The sequence below is a fragment of the Pygoscelis adeliae genome, unplaced genomic scaffold, assembly GCF_000699105.1.
Source record: "Pygoscelis adeliae isolate BGI_AS28 unplaced genomic scaffold, ASM69910v1 Scaffold241, whole genome shotgun sequence".
NCBI classification, from domain to species: domain Eukaryota; kingdom Metazoa; phylum Chordata; class Aves; order Sphenisciformes; family Spheniscidae; genus Pygoscelis; species Pygoscelis adeliae.
The window spans coordinates 4,442,796-4,458,311 of record NW_008824056.1 but is presented as its reverse complement, the minus strand read 5'-3'; the positions used below and the strand labels follow the sequence as shown (position 1 = coordinate 4,458,311).

The following is a 15,516-nucleotide window of genomic DNA, read 5'->3' as shown; positions in this document are numbered from 1 at the left end:
AGTAAAGCTTTTTGGAAAATTATTTATTTATTCATAACCAGAAAACTGTTCAAACAGATCATCTCTCAACTCACCTTAGTAATAACAACATTATGCTTCTGACCCAGCCTGTGACACCTGTCAAAACACTGGTCTTCTGCAGCAGGATTCCAAGCCTATCAGTAGCAGCAATGAACAAGTTAAATAACTTCCCTTCAAAATACATAGTAGGATGCACATGGAATCACAAAGAAGTCATTGTACCATCAGCTCTTGAAGAAATACTGCTTGCACATTAATTACTCCCAACCTAATGTCTCACTCCTTAAGTATCCCGCTATAAAGAAAGCTTTGAGAACAACTGGTTATATATTCATAACAAGCAGGAACTTCAGGTAAATGCTTTAAAAAAAAAAAAGTTTGTCAGGAGTCTAGGAGACATAAAATCAATCCTGTTACCATTTTAATTCTGAAATAGACACTGCATATACTAACTGCCTCAGTACCCTCTTCCTGATAGCAAAATCTGAACCAGCTGAACACAGGCAGTTATTTATCAGTAGACTAAGTCCCCTGACTTTTAAGAAAGCCCACATATACTTCCATTAATATATGCAATAATCGCCAAGTTACGTAAACAAGAAACTTGCTGAACACAAAATGGCAGTGTAGCCGTTCCTACTTATGCTTAGGATATAACACTAAGGATTTGTGAAATGCCAAGTCTGTGCTCTGCATTTTTCCAGCGTGTTTTTGCTATCTAAAGGTATAGTACTAATAGTTCTGACAGAATGGATATTTAAATCTACTTAAAACGTAATAATGTTCTGTGATAAGCAAGTCTCATGCAATGAGCTCACCTTGCCATGTCACCCCCATACTGAAAGTTATCTAGGAACTCTTCTTAATAACTCAGTGAACAGAAAACCTTTGATTTTGTACAATGACACAATGAGACATGAACCAATTCTGTTAAGAATACCATTTTGCTATCAATAAATGTAATTTACATTTTTATTCCTTACAAATAATTTTGCATTCCTGAGTGTTTTAATGAAAGGCAAAAGCTTCCTAAATTTAGATATCACCATCTTTCTCAGTCTCTTACAAAAAGTAACCTCAGACTAATGTCTGTCTTTACAAATTCACAAAAATAACAGAAGAGACTAGAACAGAGGAGCACTGCATTGTAACACAGAAAAAAAAAATACTGTTCCAGAAATTCCACTTCATGGCTTTTGAAGTTATTAAATGGAACAAACAGAAAACTACATTCAAAGTATCAGAAGAAAGAGAAAGAAAGAAAAGGAACCAATATCAAATGCTACGCTGTAAGGTGTCACACCACTTTGTTAACAGTACTACTAGCATTCTTTCCATTCACAGTAAATAAATGGACAGCACAAAAATACTGTGTTAAAACAAAAATGTGCCAGGGAAACAAATGAAGAAAAGCCCTATTTGCCCTTAACAGATACTCATCAGTGGCATTCATTCTCAGAGGGGCTTTCCTTCTACCTCTTAGGGAAACACCAAAGAAGCTTCACCGAGATTAAGCCAGATCATTATGAACAACCCATTACTCACAGGATCCATTAAAAACACTCGGGAAGCTGCTGTCAGATTTAATCCAACTCCACCTGCTTTCAGCGACAAAAGCATTACAGTTGGGGATCCTGCTTGGCTGCTTTGGAAACACTGAATTGCTTCTACTCTTTTCTTCTGTGCCATTGACCCATCCAAACGAGTAAAGGCAAACCCTGATTCTCTGAAGAGAAAGCAAAAATGTTCAATTTAACAATCCATTTTCTGTGACAATAGGAAATAAATACATTAAAATGCATACTTAAAATTCTGCATTTAACAGGTGATACGTTAAAAACAAAAAGAATGAGATTCATGGCTTTATTCCACTAAACAAAGTATTTAAGTAGTCTGTTCCTCTTCTGAATTTCTAAAAATCAGAAGGACACTATATTCTTTGAGATATCTTTCTAAAACACCGTAAAAGCACGTGTTTATTAAAAATGACAGTAGTTCTACTTACTTCAAGGGATATTCTATCAGTGACAGAAAAGTTGTGAACTGAGAAACAACCAGACATTTAGCAGTTGGATTATCCCTCCGTAGTTCTATCAAAGCATGCATGAGAGCATCTATCTGAAATCAAATGAAGACTTATGCAGCTTATTCTGACTTGGTTAGATTCCACTCCTACAGGTGCTTTGATAAAGTTCACATCAATTGAGAAATCACTGTTCAGTAATACCTTTTAAACAAACTATTCTTAAAATCTGTGGGAAGTTTCTTTTAAGTTTCCAAAGGAAACTAAGGGTTGAACACTGTTAACAGTCACAAACTACAGGGGGATTGATGGTGCTTTGGGAAAGAAGATTCACAAACTTGTTTTCCAGACATACTTCCCACTGTCAGGAGTCAACCAGTCCCCTACCTCCACAGCATATGGAAAAAAGGAACAGAGTACTGGAACTCTGAAAAGTAAGGCTCAAGGCAAAGGACAGCCACCAGGCGAGTCCTCTACTGTAGCAATGCTCAAGAAGCGAGAAAGGCTTCCCTCAGGAATATTCAGGCAAGCTACGCAAGACCCTTGGCTAGGTATGACAGAGGATAAGGAGGCACCAGAAGCACTCTTGGGACCAACATGAGAACAAAAGAAGCTAGAAATTGGATCTGAGGCAGAAGAACATTGCCAGTTTTCTCTTGTAAGGTTTAGCTATGATGAGGTAAAGAACCACTAACTAGAGAATGCAAGTAACTGCACCAGATAAAACAGAAAAAAAAATTTAAAAAGTTAATATTCTAGAGCACAGTGTCCTAAATCAGTTTTTAGGTCTCCACAGAAAGATTTTTAGGGACTAAGTTTATAACCAACTTTTGAAAGAACAGTAACTTCATTACAAATTAAAATTAAAAATTTAATGTTTCAGAAAAGCAATCTCAAAAAGGTAAAAGTACAAGCAGGAAGATTTAATTTTTGGCAGCGAATGCACAATGAAAGTGAGGCAAAAAATGATGTGGCAGACCTTGAGAAACAGGTCTGCAAAGTAAAATAAAAATATCTCACTAGTTTATCTGACAAGTGTTATATTGAACATATGATGCCCATTTAGTTTTCCCCTCTAGAGCAGAGTATATGTTCTTTAGACGAGTTTTGAGAAAGAAGGATTTATTTAGATTTTTAGTATCCAAAAGTAAATTAAGAGCTGAATAGTTTCAGTTGTTATAGAACTACTTTATCTTCAGAAACAGAAACAAAATGCAAAGCAACAGCTCTTTTACCGAAAGTTTTATTTTATTAATACACAGCTATGTACTGCACAATGTCCAGCATCAAATTACAACTGATGCTCCTTTTGCCTTGTTTCCCTGCTACAAAATTTGTTTGTGATGAGATTTTATTATGCATTTTCTCCTGTGCTGGCTAGACATGCCATACAGACTTTTAAATAATAAAGTATGTTATGCATATGTAAAGTATGTTCAGCATATTTACAGAAAAATTCTAGAGAGTGCTCAACAAAACCATAATGAAAGCCAAGTAAAACACAATGGAATGTACCTTTGAACTGGATATCCACTCCTGATCAGACTTCCTTCCATTACTGGAGTCTATTTCCCCTTCTAGGGGACATTCCACCAAGTGCTCTACTCGAAGCTCATTCCTACAGAGAGGGCATTTGGCATTTGGCTACAAAAAAGCCCAAATAACATTAGAAGAAACATATTAAATCAAATTATTTATAGTGAGTACTAAAGATCACCTTTACAAAGCACCATTTATGAAATTATTATATTAGTGTTCATACAAAAAATCCTCAAGGAGTACATTAATTCTTGTAACACACTGCTTTGTCATTTCTGATGTAACAATCAAAATATTTTATTTGTGAGAACATTAAGGTGACATAAATGCTGCATGTTTTAAAAACACTCCGCCTTCCTTAGAAGTGGTCTTGTTTCTGAGCATATTTATACTTGAAATAAGCAGCTCAAGATTTAAAAGCAAGCAAATACTTGGGCTATGGGGAGAAGACTATTTAAAATATCAGAAAAATAAACCATCTTTCAAAGACAAGATCTTTCTTAGTTACAAAAAATGACCTTTTACCCTTTTTCTTCAAAGCCTGCACAGAAATAACAGCAGTCTGATGAAACATGCATTGTCAGGGCCAGACACAGGGTCTCTTCTCTTTTTCCCAAACAGACATGAGAAATGAGACAACACTTAACACCAAAAGCTTTTTCCTCTGAAGCATACTCTAGGTAAGGTAAAGTTTAGAATTTATACAATAGCACTTCCATAGGACTACTCACAACACTTAACAGAAGACTGTGTGCACTAGACAAATACACAACGTTGCGACGCAAAAGTGACAAACATCAAAAACTTCTGCCTAACAGAGCAACCCTTTAAAATTAGCTAACTCAGTTTATATAGCAATCTGGCCACAGAACCAAGGCATCTTTAGACAGGCTGCAAAGCAGACCTCACAAAGCAGATGAGTACTGGGGACTGCTAATCTGGAATGAACCTCTCGCCAATTAAGGACGCTGGCAGTCATAGTCTACATACATGAATTTATTGCAGCTATAAAGATATCCTTTCAAGAGACAGAATCTTAACACAAAGGAATCTGACGTAACAGTCTCCAAACATAGTTACAAATGAATCATTCCTGATTTGGCAGCAATCCAAAAATTCTCCAGTGATGAGACAAAAATCAATGAATTCTAATAAATCTGAAAAAGTTTTCAGGGAAAAAAAATCCTAACAGTGCTCAAAGACTTTTTTTTTTTTTTTAAATAACAGGATCACGTCTTTCTACAACCCTTCTCCAATTTAGTACTGTAATTAAAAACAACAGAAAACCCACAACACAGCCGAACAATGCCAACACAGATATGGAAGACTTGCACTGAAAGCATATGAAAGTGACAAAAAGTGTCTCGCAATCAACAACTAGAAGAAAAAAAAGAATGCATATCTGGCAAGCTTTTACAAGAATGCAGTTAATACACAAAGACATTAGATTACGGTAGAGATTTTATAGCTTTATTAGGACTTCTGCATAGGATCTTTACTTACTTGCACAAGTCTGAAGCTAGCCTCAATGAAAGACTGAAATAAAGCAGGTGTTAACTCTCAAGCTGTTAACTACTAAAAAGTTTTTCCAATTCCAGTAAATACTTTTAGGTTAACATTAGAAAGATAAAATGGTCTCCAGGTTTGTAATACAATGAAAGGCCAAACTTCTCACTCAGCAGTTCTGTGTTGGCAGCTTCACATCCCATTCCTCACTGATGGCTTAATGCTCTCATTTGTATTAATAATGGAAACAACAGGCATCTTGCCTGGAAGAATCCTGTTTGAACCCAAGCTGTTTTGGGAGAGGGGGTATGTGTTTGTTTGCTTTGTTTTTAAGGTGGTAAGTAAAGTACTTTCCTGAGCTATTTACTAGGAGAGAGTTGCATTGTAACCATTCACGCACAGGAACTACCCAACTGAGATGCAGCACTAGGACAAATACCTATCATGTGGAAACAGTGAATTCCCCAACTCTGGAATTTAGATCTCTGACAGTGTTTTGGCTGGAAGCTGCAAAAACTTTCTCGGGAATTGATTTAAATCAGGAATCAGTTTGAACATAAGAAAAGCTTACTCACTCGCTGCTTTATAAACTCACGATAATTCATCTTCAAAAAGCAGAACCTACAGCCACCTCTGTTCAGACTTCACTACTATGAAAGCCATCTATGGAACAATGCGGGATTGGACAAAGGCCCTAGTTCTGCAGACTCCAAGGTCCTTTCTAGGCAAAGCATAGTAAATACCTTGACTGTACAGTCAAGTAATACAGGTTCCATCATGTCATAACCTGATTTATTTCTCTGCATGCCTAAATACACCTGAAGGTTGAGTAGGGGCACTCAACTCTGCTACAGACACATCAAGAACCTCTGCACTGGAAGAAGGCCTCTGCAAGTGCTCTTCCCTTAGAGAATAATTTCACACCACTAGTTTCTCTCAAAAGTCTCAGAAACTCTCAACTGGGATATCTGCATCAGAACCTTGCATGTCTGGCAATGAAATAAAGTCAATCTACATGCCAAACAACACTTCCTACCTTTGTCTTGTTAGCTTGACTGATTATGCACAAGCAGGGACTAATTTGTCCCCTGTTGCCTCCTATAAAGAACACCACCTACGTTTAGTCTGGCACTTGAAGCCCTACTGTGGTTGAGTAGGAGACAGAACAATTCCAGAGAGGAAGTGCAGCAGCACTGGATACGGATGATGAGACTACCACACTATCAGATTGCCCTAGAAAGCAATGGGCAAACAAGAAGGAAAAGTATAGCTTAGAAATGCACAAGAAAAATAAAAGCTATGTTTTTCAAAAAAGCAAAAGAGGCTCATCCACAAGCTTATTCTGGAGAGAGTCCAGAGAAGGGCCATAAAGACGGTGCTCTAGCAAGGCAGCTATTTCACCGTAGAAGGTTATCAGCTTGGAATAAGGAGAGTAGACATGATTTTAGTTCAACAGTCAACTTTCAATACACAGCTTTGGTCTCTTTCAAGCACAACAATATATACACGCATCACATCACATACAAGCAGTGAAAAGGCATCCAGCTATATGGAGGTATACAATGCTGCATTTGATGCCATCACTTTTACCCTAGGGACAAAGTAAGGTGAGAACTAGGGAAAAGGTCTTTGAAAATACTGATGGACCTTAACACTGTTCAGTTTGACAGCTACTCTCTCCATAGTTTGACTTCAGGCCAATAGTTTTTATAGCCCAGCTGATGATTAGGTTTACGCTGTTCACCATTTATGATTCAAAAGAACAATAGCTAGATGGACTTCTGGTGATACCAGTTCATTGCTTTTGAATAGCTATTACAATTAACTAACCATAGAACAACCAACCTGTTCACTTCTGATGACTTCAAAAATACATGGCTTACAAAACACATGCGCACAGCGTGTTATCACAGGAAGAGTCAGTGATTCCAAGCAAACTGCACATTCTTCATCTGAACCAGAGCTCAGAACCAACTTCATTTTACTCACTAATGTCTCATGCAGTTCTTCAGGAGTTTTATTATCTGCAAATACAGAAAGATATTTAAAAACAGATTTCCATACAGGAAACACTCTGAGCTGGCACACATCAACACAGTTCCATTGATCAAAATGCAATTAGGACAGTTTATACACAATGAGGATATAGCCTACAATGCATAAAAACACAAGCTACCAAATACTCCAGAAAATTCCAACCTACTATTCCAAAACACATTAAGAGTAATCTTACTTGGTAAAATAGTAATTAGAATTCAAAGAGCCTTGACTGCAGGCTCAGTGATAGTACATGTGCGACACAATCCCCGATGGGAACAAGCAGTTTTCATATGGCAGCTGTTCAAGTAGTAACAATAATACGGAGATGACACTATTTATATGTACGAGTGCTTTATTTTTTAAGTAAATAAATTCAAATCATACTAGTTACTAATTAATTTCGAAATAATTATTGAACAATTATCCAATCATTTCTCCATCCTGTATTTTTCAGGAAGATAAATGACAACCTTCTAAAAAAGGTTCTGACCATATCTCATTGGTCTTTCAGTTTCCTGAAAAATCACACCTATACCAATGGCATCTCAAAATAGGATTTTTCAAACTATTAAAATTTGAGAATTCTCAAATTTAGAGTATTTCAAACAGACTATACTTTCTTCTGAAAGAAATGCATATAATTTTTAACACTATGCAGCTGGACAGTTCTGGCTTGTCAAAAATAAAATTTCACTCTCCTTGCAGTCCTCTGTGTTTACCCTTCCTTACAGCCGTAACAAAGTCAACAGTTTCCTATTCTGCTGAAGAGGCTATGGTTCTGCTGAGATGGCTACCAATCTACAAGCCATTCCCCAAAGCTCCTCTACATCTTCTCTCCTGAGGCAAAGAAAAAAAAATTTGCTGTAAAAGCACTTCTGTGAATTATTACAACAGCAGATACACTGCTTTTTAACAAGCCTTCTGCATTTGGCTCTGCAGAGGTCCTCTTCGGTCATTTCTGTATGGGCTGTCAAAGCTTATTAACTCCAGCTTCTAGCTTTCATAACCACTCATACTTCATTGCTTTCGTTCATATTTGAGTATGCGCTTGAGTACCCACTTCTCAAACATATTCAAACATACTATGGTATGAAAAAAGTAAAAGTAACAAAGTTAAAAGTTCAATAATCCAAGCTGAAAAGCGGAAGGCTGGCTGAAAGAGGAAGGCTGAAGCTAGAAAGCTTGGAAAACACACAAACGTCGTTTCTGTTCTTGAATACAAAGTGCGAGTCCTGTTTTTAGAAACACAGGAACCAAAAGCATTCACTCACCAGCTGAAAAACTAGAAGAAGATGTATTTATACAAAGATGAGGATGACAACAAAGCTGCCTCAATCTGAGCAGGACACCAAGGATGTCAGCATAGTGAGTTAGTACAGTCCCTTCACTGAAAAATCTGAACAAGAGTTTTATCATTAGTGTGAAAAGCTACAGCCTGAAGTAACAGATGACATCAAGTGATCAAGTTTAGCTGTTAGAATGATTCTCTGATTTTTCACTTTCCTGTTTGAATATATTTTCTCAAATCCTCTCGTGAAACAAGGTACAAAATGCTACCAGTAGTATGTTCTACTAGAAGAAATGCTAACATGTGGTGACAAAAATTTTAAGGCCATTCTTTACGTATCTGGTATCCCTTTCGTTTCTCACAAGACAGAACTTCTAATACATAGTTCTGCAATAGTCTCTACTTCACTCTTCAGAACTGAACAGATGCTACGCTAATTTGCAATTATTAGCTTACAGCATACAAAATGACACACTTGGCTACTAGAGCTAACATAATGAAAACTTCCGAAATGCAAGTCTGTGATATCAAACTTCAACCTTCTGGATTAAGAAAGCCTTCTACTTACCTGCTAATAGCAGCTTTGCCCTCCTTCTTCACAGACTGATAGATTTGCCTCTCTTCCTCTGTAAGCGTAACATGCTGAATAAGTACTTTACGTTCTGGTAACTCCAAAATGGGTTTTCCTTTAACTTTACTTGTTTTAGTTCTTCTAAGGGTGATACTCCTAATCAGAGACTGTAAACGCCTAAAAATACATATATAGACAATATATTACCCAGCTGGGGTTGGCTTGTTGTTTTGGTTTTTTTTTTTGTTGTTTACTGCATAAATACATGTTCTGTACAAAATCCAAGCCCAGGAGTACAATATAATTAATCAATCTGAAATATTAAGTAATTCAAATTATTTAATATTTATTAAATTAAACTAAAAAATTTAAGTAAGAACTAATGACACCTGCATTCCAATTTTAAACATGAAACACTAATTTGTCACATTGCCCAAGCACTGCCAGTCATACTCATTCACAAACCCTTTGGGAACACTTCGTACCCAAGTCCTCCTGGAGCTCCCATTGTGACTGGACGTTGAATCGTTCTGTGCCACCACTCTCGATCAGTGAAAGGTTTCAGTTTTAAGAAGGAAATAAGACACCACAAATCCTTTACAGAATTCTGAATAGGAGTGCCTAAACAGAAAACAAACAAACAAAGATTGTAAAACCTCAAAGAAACTAAAAAATACAATTTTTTAGTCAAAGTGAAAGTTCTGTGCTTTCTCCAAAACATACACCATGGACAAGGTCTCTCATAACTAGGTTGACATGTCATTAAGTAGAATACGTATTATTTTCTTAACTAAAATATTACAAAACACTTATACATTTAAGAGTGAGAAAACTGCAGCTCTCAGTGCTGGGAAGACTTGGATGTTATTCTTTCCTTTCAGCTTCACCAGCAGTGGTTATACCATGATCTTCTTTAAATTACATTTAAGGATCACATGCTTGCATGGTCCCTGGCAGTTTCTAGGATGACTATTACATTTCCAAAAGCTACTGAGGTTCGTATAAGTACCTAAGAGTGTGAGCTTCTAACCAGACATAACATGTCAGTTCATAAATAGGTCCCTTTTTACTTGCACTTCCATCAAACCTGTGTACCAAAAGTTATTTTAAAATTTGTGTCTATGAACTGAATAAAAACAACAACAAAAAAAAAAAAAACCCCCAAACAAAACCACCAAGCCACAAAACCAAGCAAACAAAATCAAAAACAACTAAAAGAAGACACACCTAAATCACTGCTCAAAGACAAGTTTAAAAACATTCCAAATGAATCTGACACAGACATTAACCATCTCCCAGAAAAAGCCAAAGTGGAAACACAAGATGGTGTTATACTAAGATGATTTGCACTGCATTTCCTCTGGTGTCAAATATTTTACCTGTAAGTACCCATCTTCTGTGTCCCTCCAGATTTAAGGCAGCTTTAGTTTGCTGAGCATTTGGATTTCGTATAGTGTGCCCCTCATCCAACACAATTCTCAGCCACTTGACTTTGTGTAAAGGGCTGTCACCTCTGATCTGAAACACAGTATTCTTTTAATCTTTGACTCAAATTAAAATCCTTTTTTGCAATTTGGATTAAGCAAGCTATTAATATAACAATTCCACAATTAATAATGGATAGTATTTATTCGCATCTTGTTTATTTATCAGCACAGAAGAGCAAAACTAAGAATGAGGCATTCCTTCTTTTAGATTTAATGATTCCTGGAAAATGTTACCAGTCTTCTCATACCTGAATATGAGAAATGAGCTACAGCAAAAATAAGCTTAGCCGGAAAAGAAGAAAGGCTTCAAAGACACAGAGATATGGAAACTGGATCAGAGAGCAAATTAAAAGTTTATATTATACTTAAAGATGTAATCTTCAGGCTTTTAAAATGGCTGGAATTTCTATGAAAACCATCACTTTACAAATACATCTCATGCAATGAGCTACTTGGTTGCAGCCCATGTGCAACAAGAACTACGGAATTATGGTTTTAAATGCTCCATATTCTTCAAATTTGATAGGAGAAGGCAGAAATGGGAGCCTCATGTCACTGAGATTTGGGGAGATTTACATACTTGCCATCCTTTTCTATCCTTAAAAAGTCTCTTCCTTAAGCTGCCCTAAGTGCAGCCAAATAATTTTCTCTAGAGGAGCAATAAAAAACTCCCTTCGTTACCACAGCGAACCCGTAAGAAAGTATGTAAAGCAAAACTACAGCTATAACCTTTTGATTGCCTACTGGAATAGCACTTGAATATACTGCCATCATTAGCCCAAACACTGGGAGTCTTGAACAGTAAGGGATCTTCAAAGAACACTTTCTCATTTACTTACTCCGTAATCAGTAGCTAAGATGTTGTATGTTGTCAGTACGATGTCTTGTTCTGAAAGAACTGATGGGTCCTTGTTACGGTCAGAACCATAATAAACATAAATATTTACATGAAAATCTTGGTGGATATGTTGTTCAAACTGGTCCTGAAAGAAAAGTTGTCAAAAGTCATCCAAAAGACACTGTGTTACTACGTGATTGTTAGAATGAAATTCTTGTAAGTTGCCTTAACTTCCTCTAGCTCTGTGACATGCTACATCCACTTGGATAACAAAAGCAATTTGAATTTGGGTTTCTTTTTACCTCTCCACCCAGGTGAGAAGAAGGACCAGAAGTAGTCACCTCAGTCATTAGTAATAGACACAGTATCACATTCTGGTAACTCTAGCTCTACTTCTGGCACAGTATTAGTTCACATCCTGATGGTATATGCACTTCAAAATCTACTGTTCCTCCCAAACTGTAACGGAAGAGCTTTTATGTTCTTTTTCACTTTCTACCTTCATCTTCTCATTGTTTATTCTTTCACTGTTCATTTACAGCTTCTTCCCCTTACTGGGTTAACCACCTAAGTTTTAACATAAATGACGGCACAATTGTCAAAGTATTCATTTTAAAACCAGTGTGTATATTCCCTACAATTTGTTCTGTGAAGCACTCAGCATACAGTAATCTCAACAGCCAATAAAAATCAACAATTTGAAGTTTGAAGCACCAGAGTCACAAGCTTTCTTTTTAAATACTTAATTCAGTTTTGAGTTGAAAGTACTTTTTTTTTTTTTTTTTTTTACACTATTTGACATTTCCCAATTACACAATTTCAATGTTTTACCTACAGCCTAGGATTAAATTGTTTCCTTTTCTTATTAATGTCCTAACCACAAACAGCAAAAACTTCCAAATAAAATATAACTTGAAAGTTAAAGATATCCCCTTAATATTTGTATTCAAAATGTCATGAAAACAAAAAAATTTAACTAATGCAGAGACAGAGCTAGAAGGGCCCTTCAGCCTGTTCACCCCAGCAGACCTACTCCCACAAATCACCAACAAGACTGCCAAATTACTGAACATCTCTAGTAAATGAAATGTCACATGCATTATCAATTAAGTACAATCGTATTTTATTCTGGGCATGCAAGAAGAAGGACCTGTCTCCTCCACCTTCCTCATCTGGTTTAAGGAGTTAAATCACACGAGTTCCAGAAGTGCCAAAGTGAATCTGCCCAGTCAAAAGCAGGGAAAGTGAGCTTACTCTTTCCGATAGTGGTAAGCTCGCTACTCATGGAACCGCACTCTCATTACAATACTACTCCAGTTTTTCAATTTCTATCAAATAAACCTCCCTTGTGAAAGCAGCTCTGTTTCATAAAAAAGGTAAACCGTGACCTTTTACTAGCATGAGAGACTACAGGGAGTACTATTTCTATGGCATCATAATCAACATATAGCACGTTTACACATTAAAACAGCTTAGCACTTACAATCCAGTTGCTTAGGACAGACAGTGGACATACAATCAGTGTTGCTCTGGGGTCACCATCAGAATATTTCTTCTCAACTGACTGAACGCTAGTGACACCTGAGAAAACAGAAGTCGTATTTAGTGGCGTAACAGTTCACTTTAAGGCAAAGTAGAAGTTCAAGAAACTTACGGTTCCCTGAAGTCCTTTCTAAATTTCTTCACCTGAACAGCATCAAAGCAATTTACAAAGACATAAGCTTCATTTATTAAATCAAATATGTATAATACTTCAGCTTCCAAAAACTCAGATATTAATATTGTCTGTTTATCCCTTCATTACCTTTTCTCTTTGTTTGTCTTTTTAAACAAGTAGATGAAGGTAGAAGAACAGATGCAAAGCCAGTATCTTCTTGGATAACACAGGAAGTTGCTGCAAAAAGCCAGACAAACACAGGTTTTTCACCCCACGCAGAGCATGTGTGTGCATTTATTTTTATGACACGCTTCATAAAAGTCAAACCTGTTAACCAGATTACTTCTCCTCTCCAATACAATAATGCAGAATATCTCGAGTTGGAAGGGACCCATAAGGATCATGGAGTCAACTCCCTGCTCCTCACAGGACTACCTAAAACTAAACCATGCAGGTAAGAGCATTGTCCAGACACTCCTTGAACTCTGACAGGCATGTGTGTAGAAATATAGTATCTTATACATCTATTTCAGGTTATGAATCTTCAGAGGAATGCAGTTTACCAATCATTAAAAAAAAAAAAAAGTTTAGCACAAGGTTTCACCCCAAGTACTTTAAACCTAAACTTAACTGCTTACTCCAGAGTACCTGTAGCCCTTCATTTTTTTTCCATGGAAGATACTTAGTTCAACAAATGACACATGTTCTTGACTCTTCATGATCCCATTTCAGGTATTTACCACAAAAGATGGGACTTAATTTTCTGAATTTGTTTTTCCAACTCTAGTGCCCTGACAACAAGTCTATGTAAAATTCTAAAAATCTTAGCAATTCTGGTTTTCACCATCCATTTGACCCTGCTCATAGCTTGTTACACCACCACTCATTCAGCTAAGGAAACAAACTACAACACTTAGGACTAAAGCACTGCTTTCCTGTTCAGCAATTTCTAAAGTTATATGCTTAAAGTTTTGGTTGAATAATAAAAAAAAACCCCACACCAACAAAAAAACCCAAGTAGTTTAGTTAATTCCTTTTCCAGTTAATCTGAAATCCTGTTCAGTTTGCCTTCAGAAAGGAAGACACCAGGTGTTACAGTAACCAATTGAAAAAAAAAAAACACAAACCCACCAAAAAAAAAAAATCAACTTACTCTCTGTTTGTTGCAGTAGCCATTCTTCAGACTCTCCCAAGTCACTGCTTCCTGAATATCTGGGTTTCTTGGCTTTATCTCTAAGATATCATCATTAAGAAAGAAAAAAAAAAAAAACAAAAAACACAAAAACCCCACAACTCTACTACTGCTTGAATTTACATACTAAATCTCAAGAGCATAAAGGCAATGAACTTGGTATTGCAAATAAGATACCACTGTGATTTTAAAATTTTCTCTTTAGAAGGGTTACAAAAAGGGAAAGCACAGAACACAGCTGCAGGGTGAGTGATGCTCATAAAACTTAGTACAGATTATCACTGAAGTTCACACCAATTATAAGGAGAGGCTAGTGTGGTGGGAAGGTTCAAACACATTAGTAAGCCTCACAACTTCATCAGCTCAAAGCTGTGTCTCTGTCAGAAGCATGCCTGCGAAGTATTTCTTAACCACTTAAAAACCTAATTGATACTAGAAGAAAGACTACTTCACAGCCAGTTTTTTAGATGCCACACACTGATGTTATCAGGCACCTTTACTACTGAAGGAGACATCCAAGCATGCAGTCACGCAAGCCACGTAGAATGAGTTAATGCTTTTTTAATATATTCCAAAGTGCAACACAGATACAGAACACTTATGATAAATGAAAGCAGAAGTATAGCATACTGAAAGGTGAGGAGAGAGCAGGAACACATTTTAGGCTAAGGTTAATCATAACCAAGTATCACTTCATTTTTACTCAAAATCTATGTAGCAAACCAACAAAAAGAAAAAGATTATTCCAGCTATCTACCTTTTTGGAGGACAACTTGAGTATTTCAACGGAGTAGTTTCAAACTTTTTTACGTTAGAACCACCAGGCTCCATCACATTGCTAGAGTCTTCATAAAGAAGAAATAGGTATTTATGAAAAATACACATAGTCTTCAGCTTGGTTATCAAACCAGCTTTAGTATAACTTTATCAAGAACAAGTACAAACTTCCTTTAAAACAACCTTAGTTCTGCATGGGACAAGTACTACTGATACTGCGATCACAAGTGAAAAATAAAAATACTCTTAAAACAATCTTAAATATTTACAAAGTCATAAAATGTGTATTGAGTTTGCAGGTGGTCAAAAACAGTCAAGAAAAGAGGAAAAAACAAATGTAAGCATTGTACTATTAACAGTAAGGGTAAAGTTTTATAAAGAAGTTTTAAATAATGCTAAATGGTAAAGGTTTTTTACAGGTCAAACCTTACTAATTAATTATTTCCACGTTGCCAAAAGCTAAATGAATAACAGCAACATTAACAGAATAAATGTGGTAACATCACAGATGCACGGGGGAGGGGTTTGGGGAGGAGTTGACGGGACCGGCCGCTCCTCCTCCTTGGGTGGGCGTACT

The 15,516-nt window shown here is 36.5% G+C and overlaps 1 protein-coding gene across 1 annotated transcript in view; it reads right to left on the bottom strand.

Annotated features, from left to right (window-relative positions):
* The window catches only part of HLTF (helicase-like transcription factor), a 31,453-nt gene that overhangs the window by 5,102 nt on the left and 10,835 nt on the right, over nt 1-15,516 (bottom strand). The window contains exons 10-23 of the mRNA XM_009334014.1: nt 14,920-15,007; nt 14,124-14,203; nt 13,118-13,207; nt 12,797-12,894; nt 11,315-11,458; nt 10,368-10,506; nt 9,474-9,609; nt 8,986-9,165; nt 8,401-8,525; nt 6,935-7,113; nt 3,560-3,688; nt 2,027-2,139; nt 1,567-1,747; nt 75-155 (exon numbers count right to left, since the gene is read on the bottom strand). Of these exons, the coding sequence (XP_009332289.1) occupies nt 75-155; nt 1,567-1,747; nt 2,027-2,139; nt 3,560-3,688; nt 6,935-7,113; nt 8,401-8,525; nt 8,986-9,165; nt 9,474-9,609; nt 10,368-10,506; nt 11,315-11,458; nt 12,797-12,894; nt 13,118-13,207; nt 14,124-14,203; nt 14,920-15,007 (1,763 nt within the window). The remainder of the gene's footprint in view (nt 1-74; nt 156-1,566; nt 1,748-2,026; nt 2,140-3,559; nt 3,689-6,934; nt 7,114-8,400; nt 8,526-8,985; nt 9,166-9,473; nt 9,610-10,367; nt 10,507-11,314; nt 11,459-12,796; nt 12,895-13,117; nt 13,208-14,123; nt 14,204-14,919; nt 15,008-15,516) is intronic.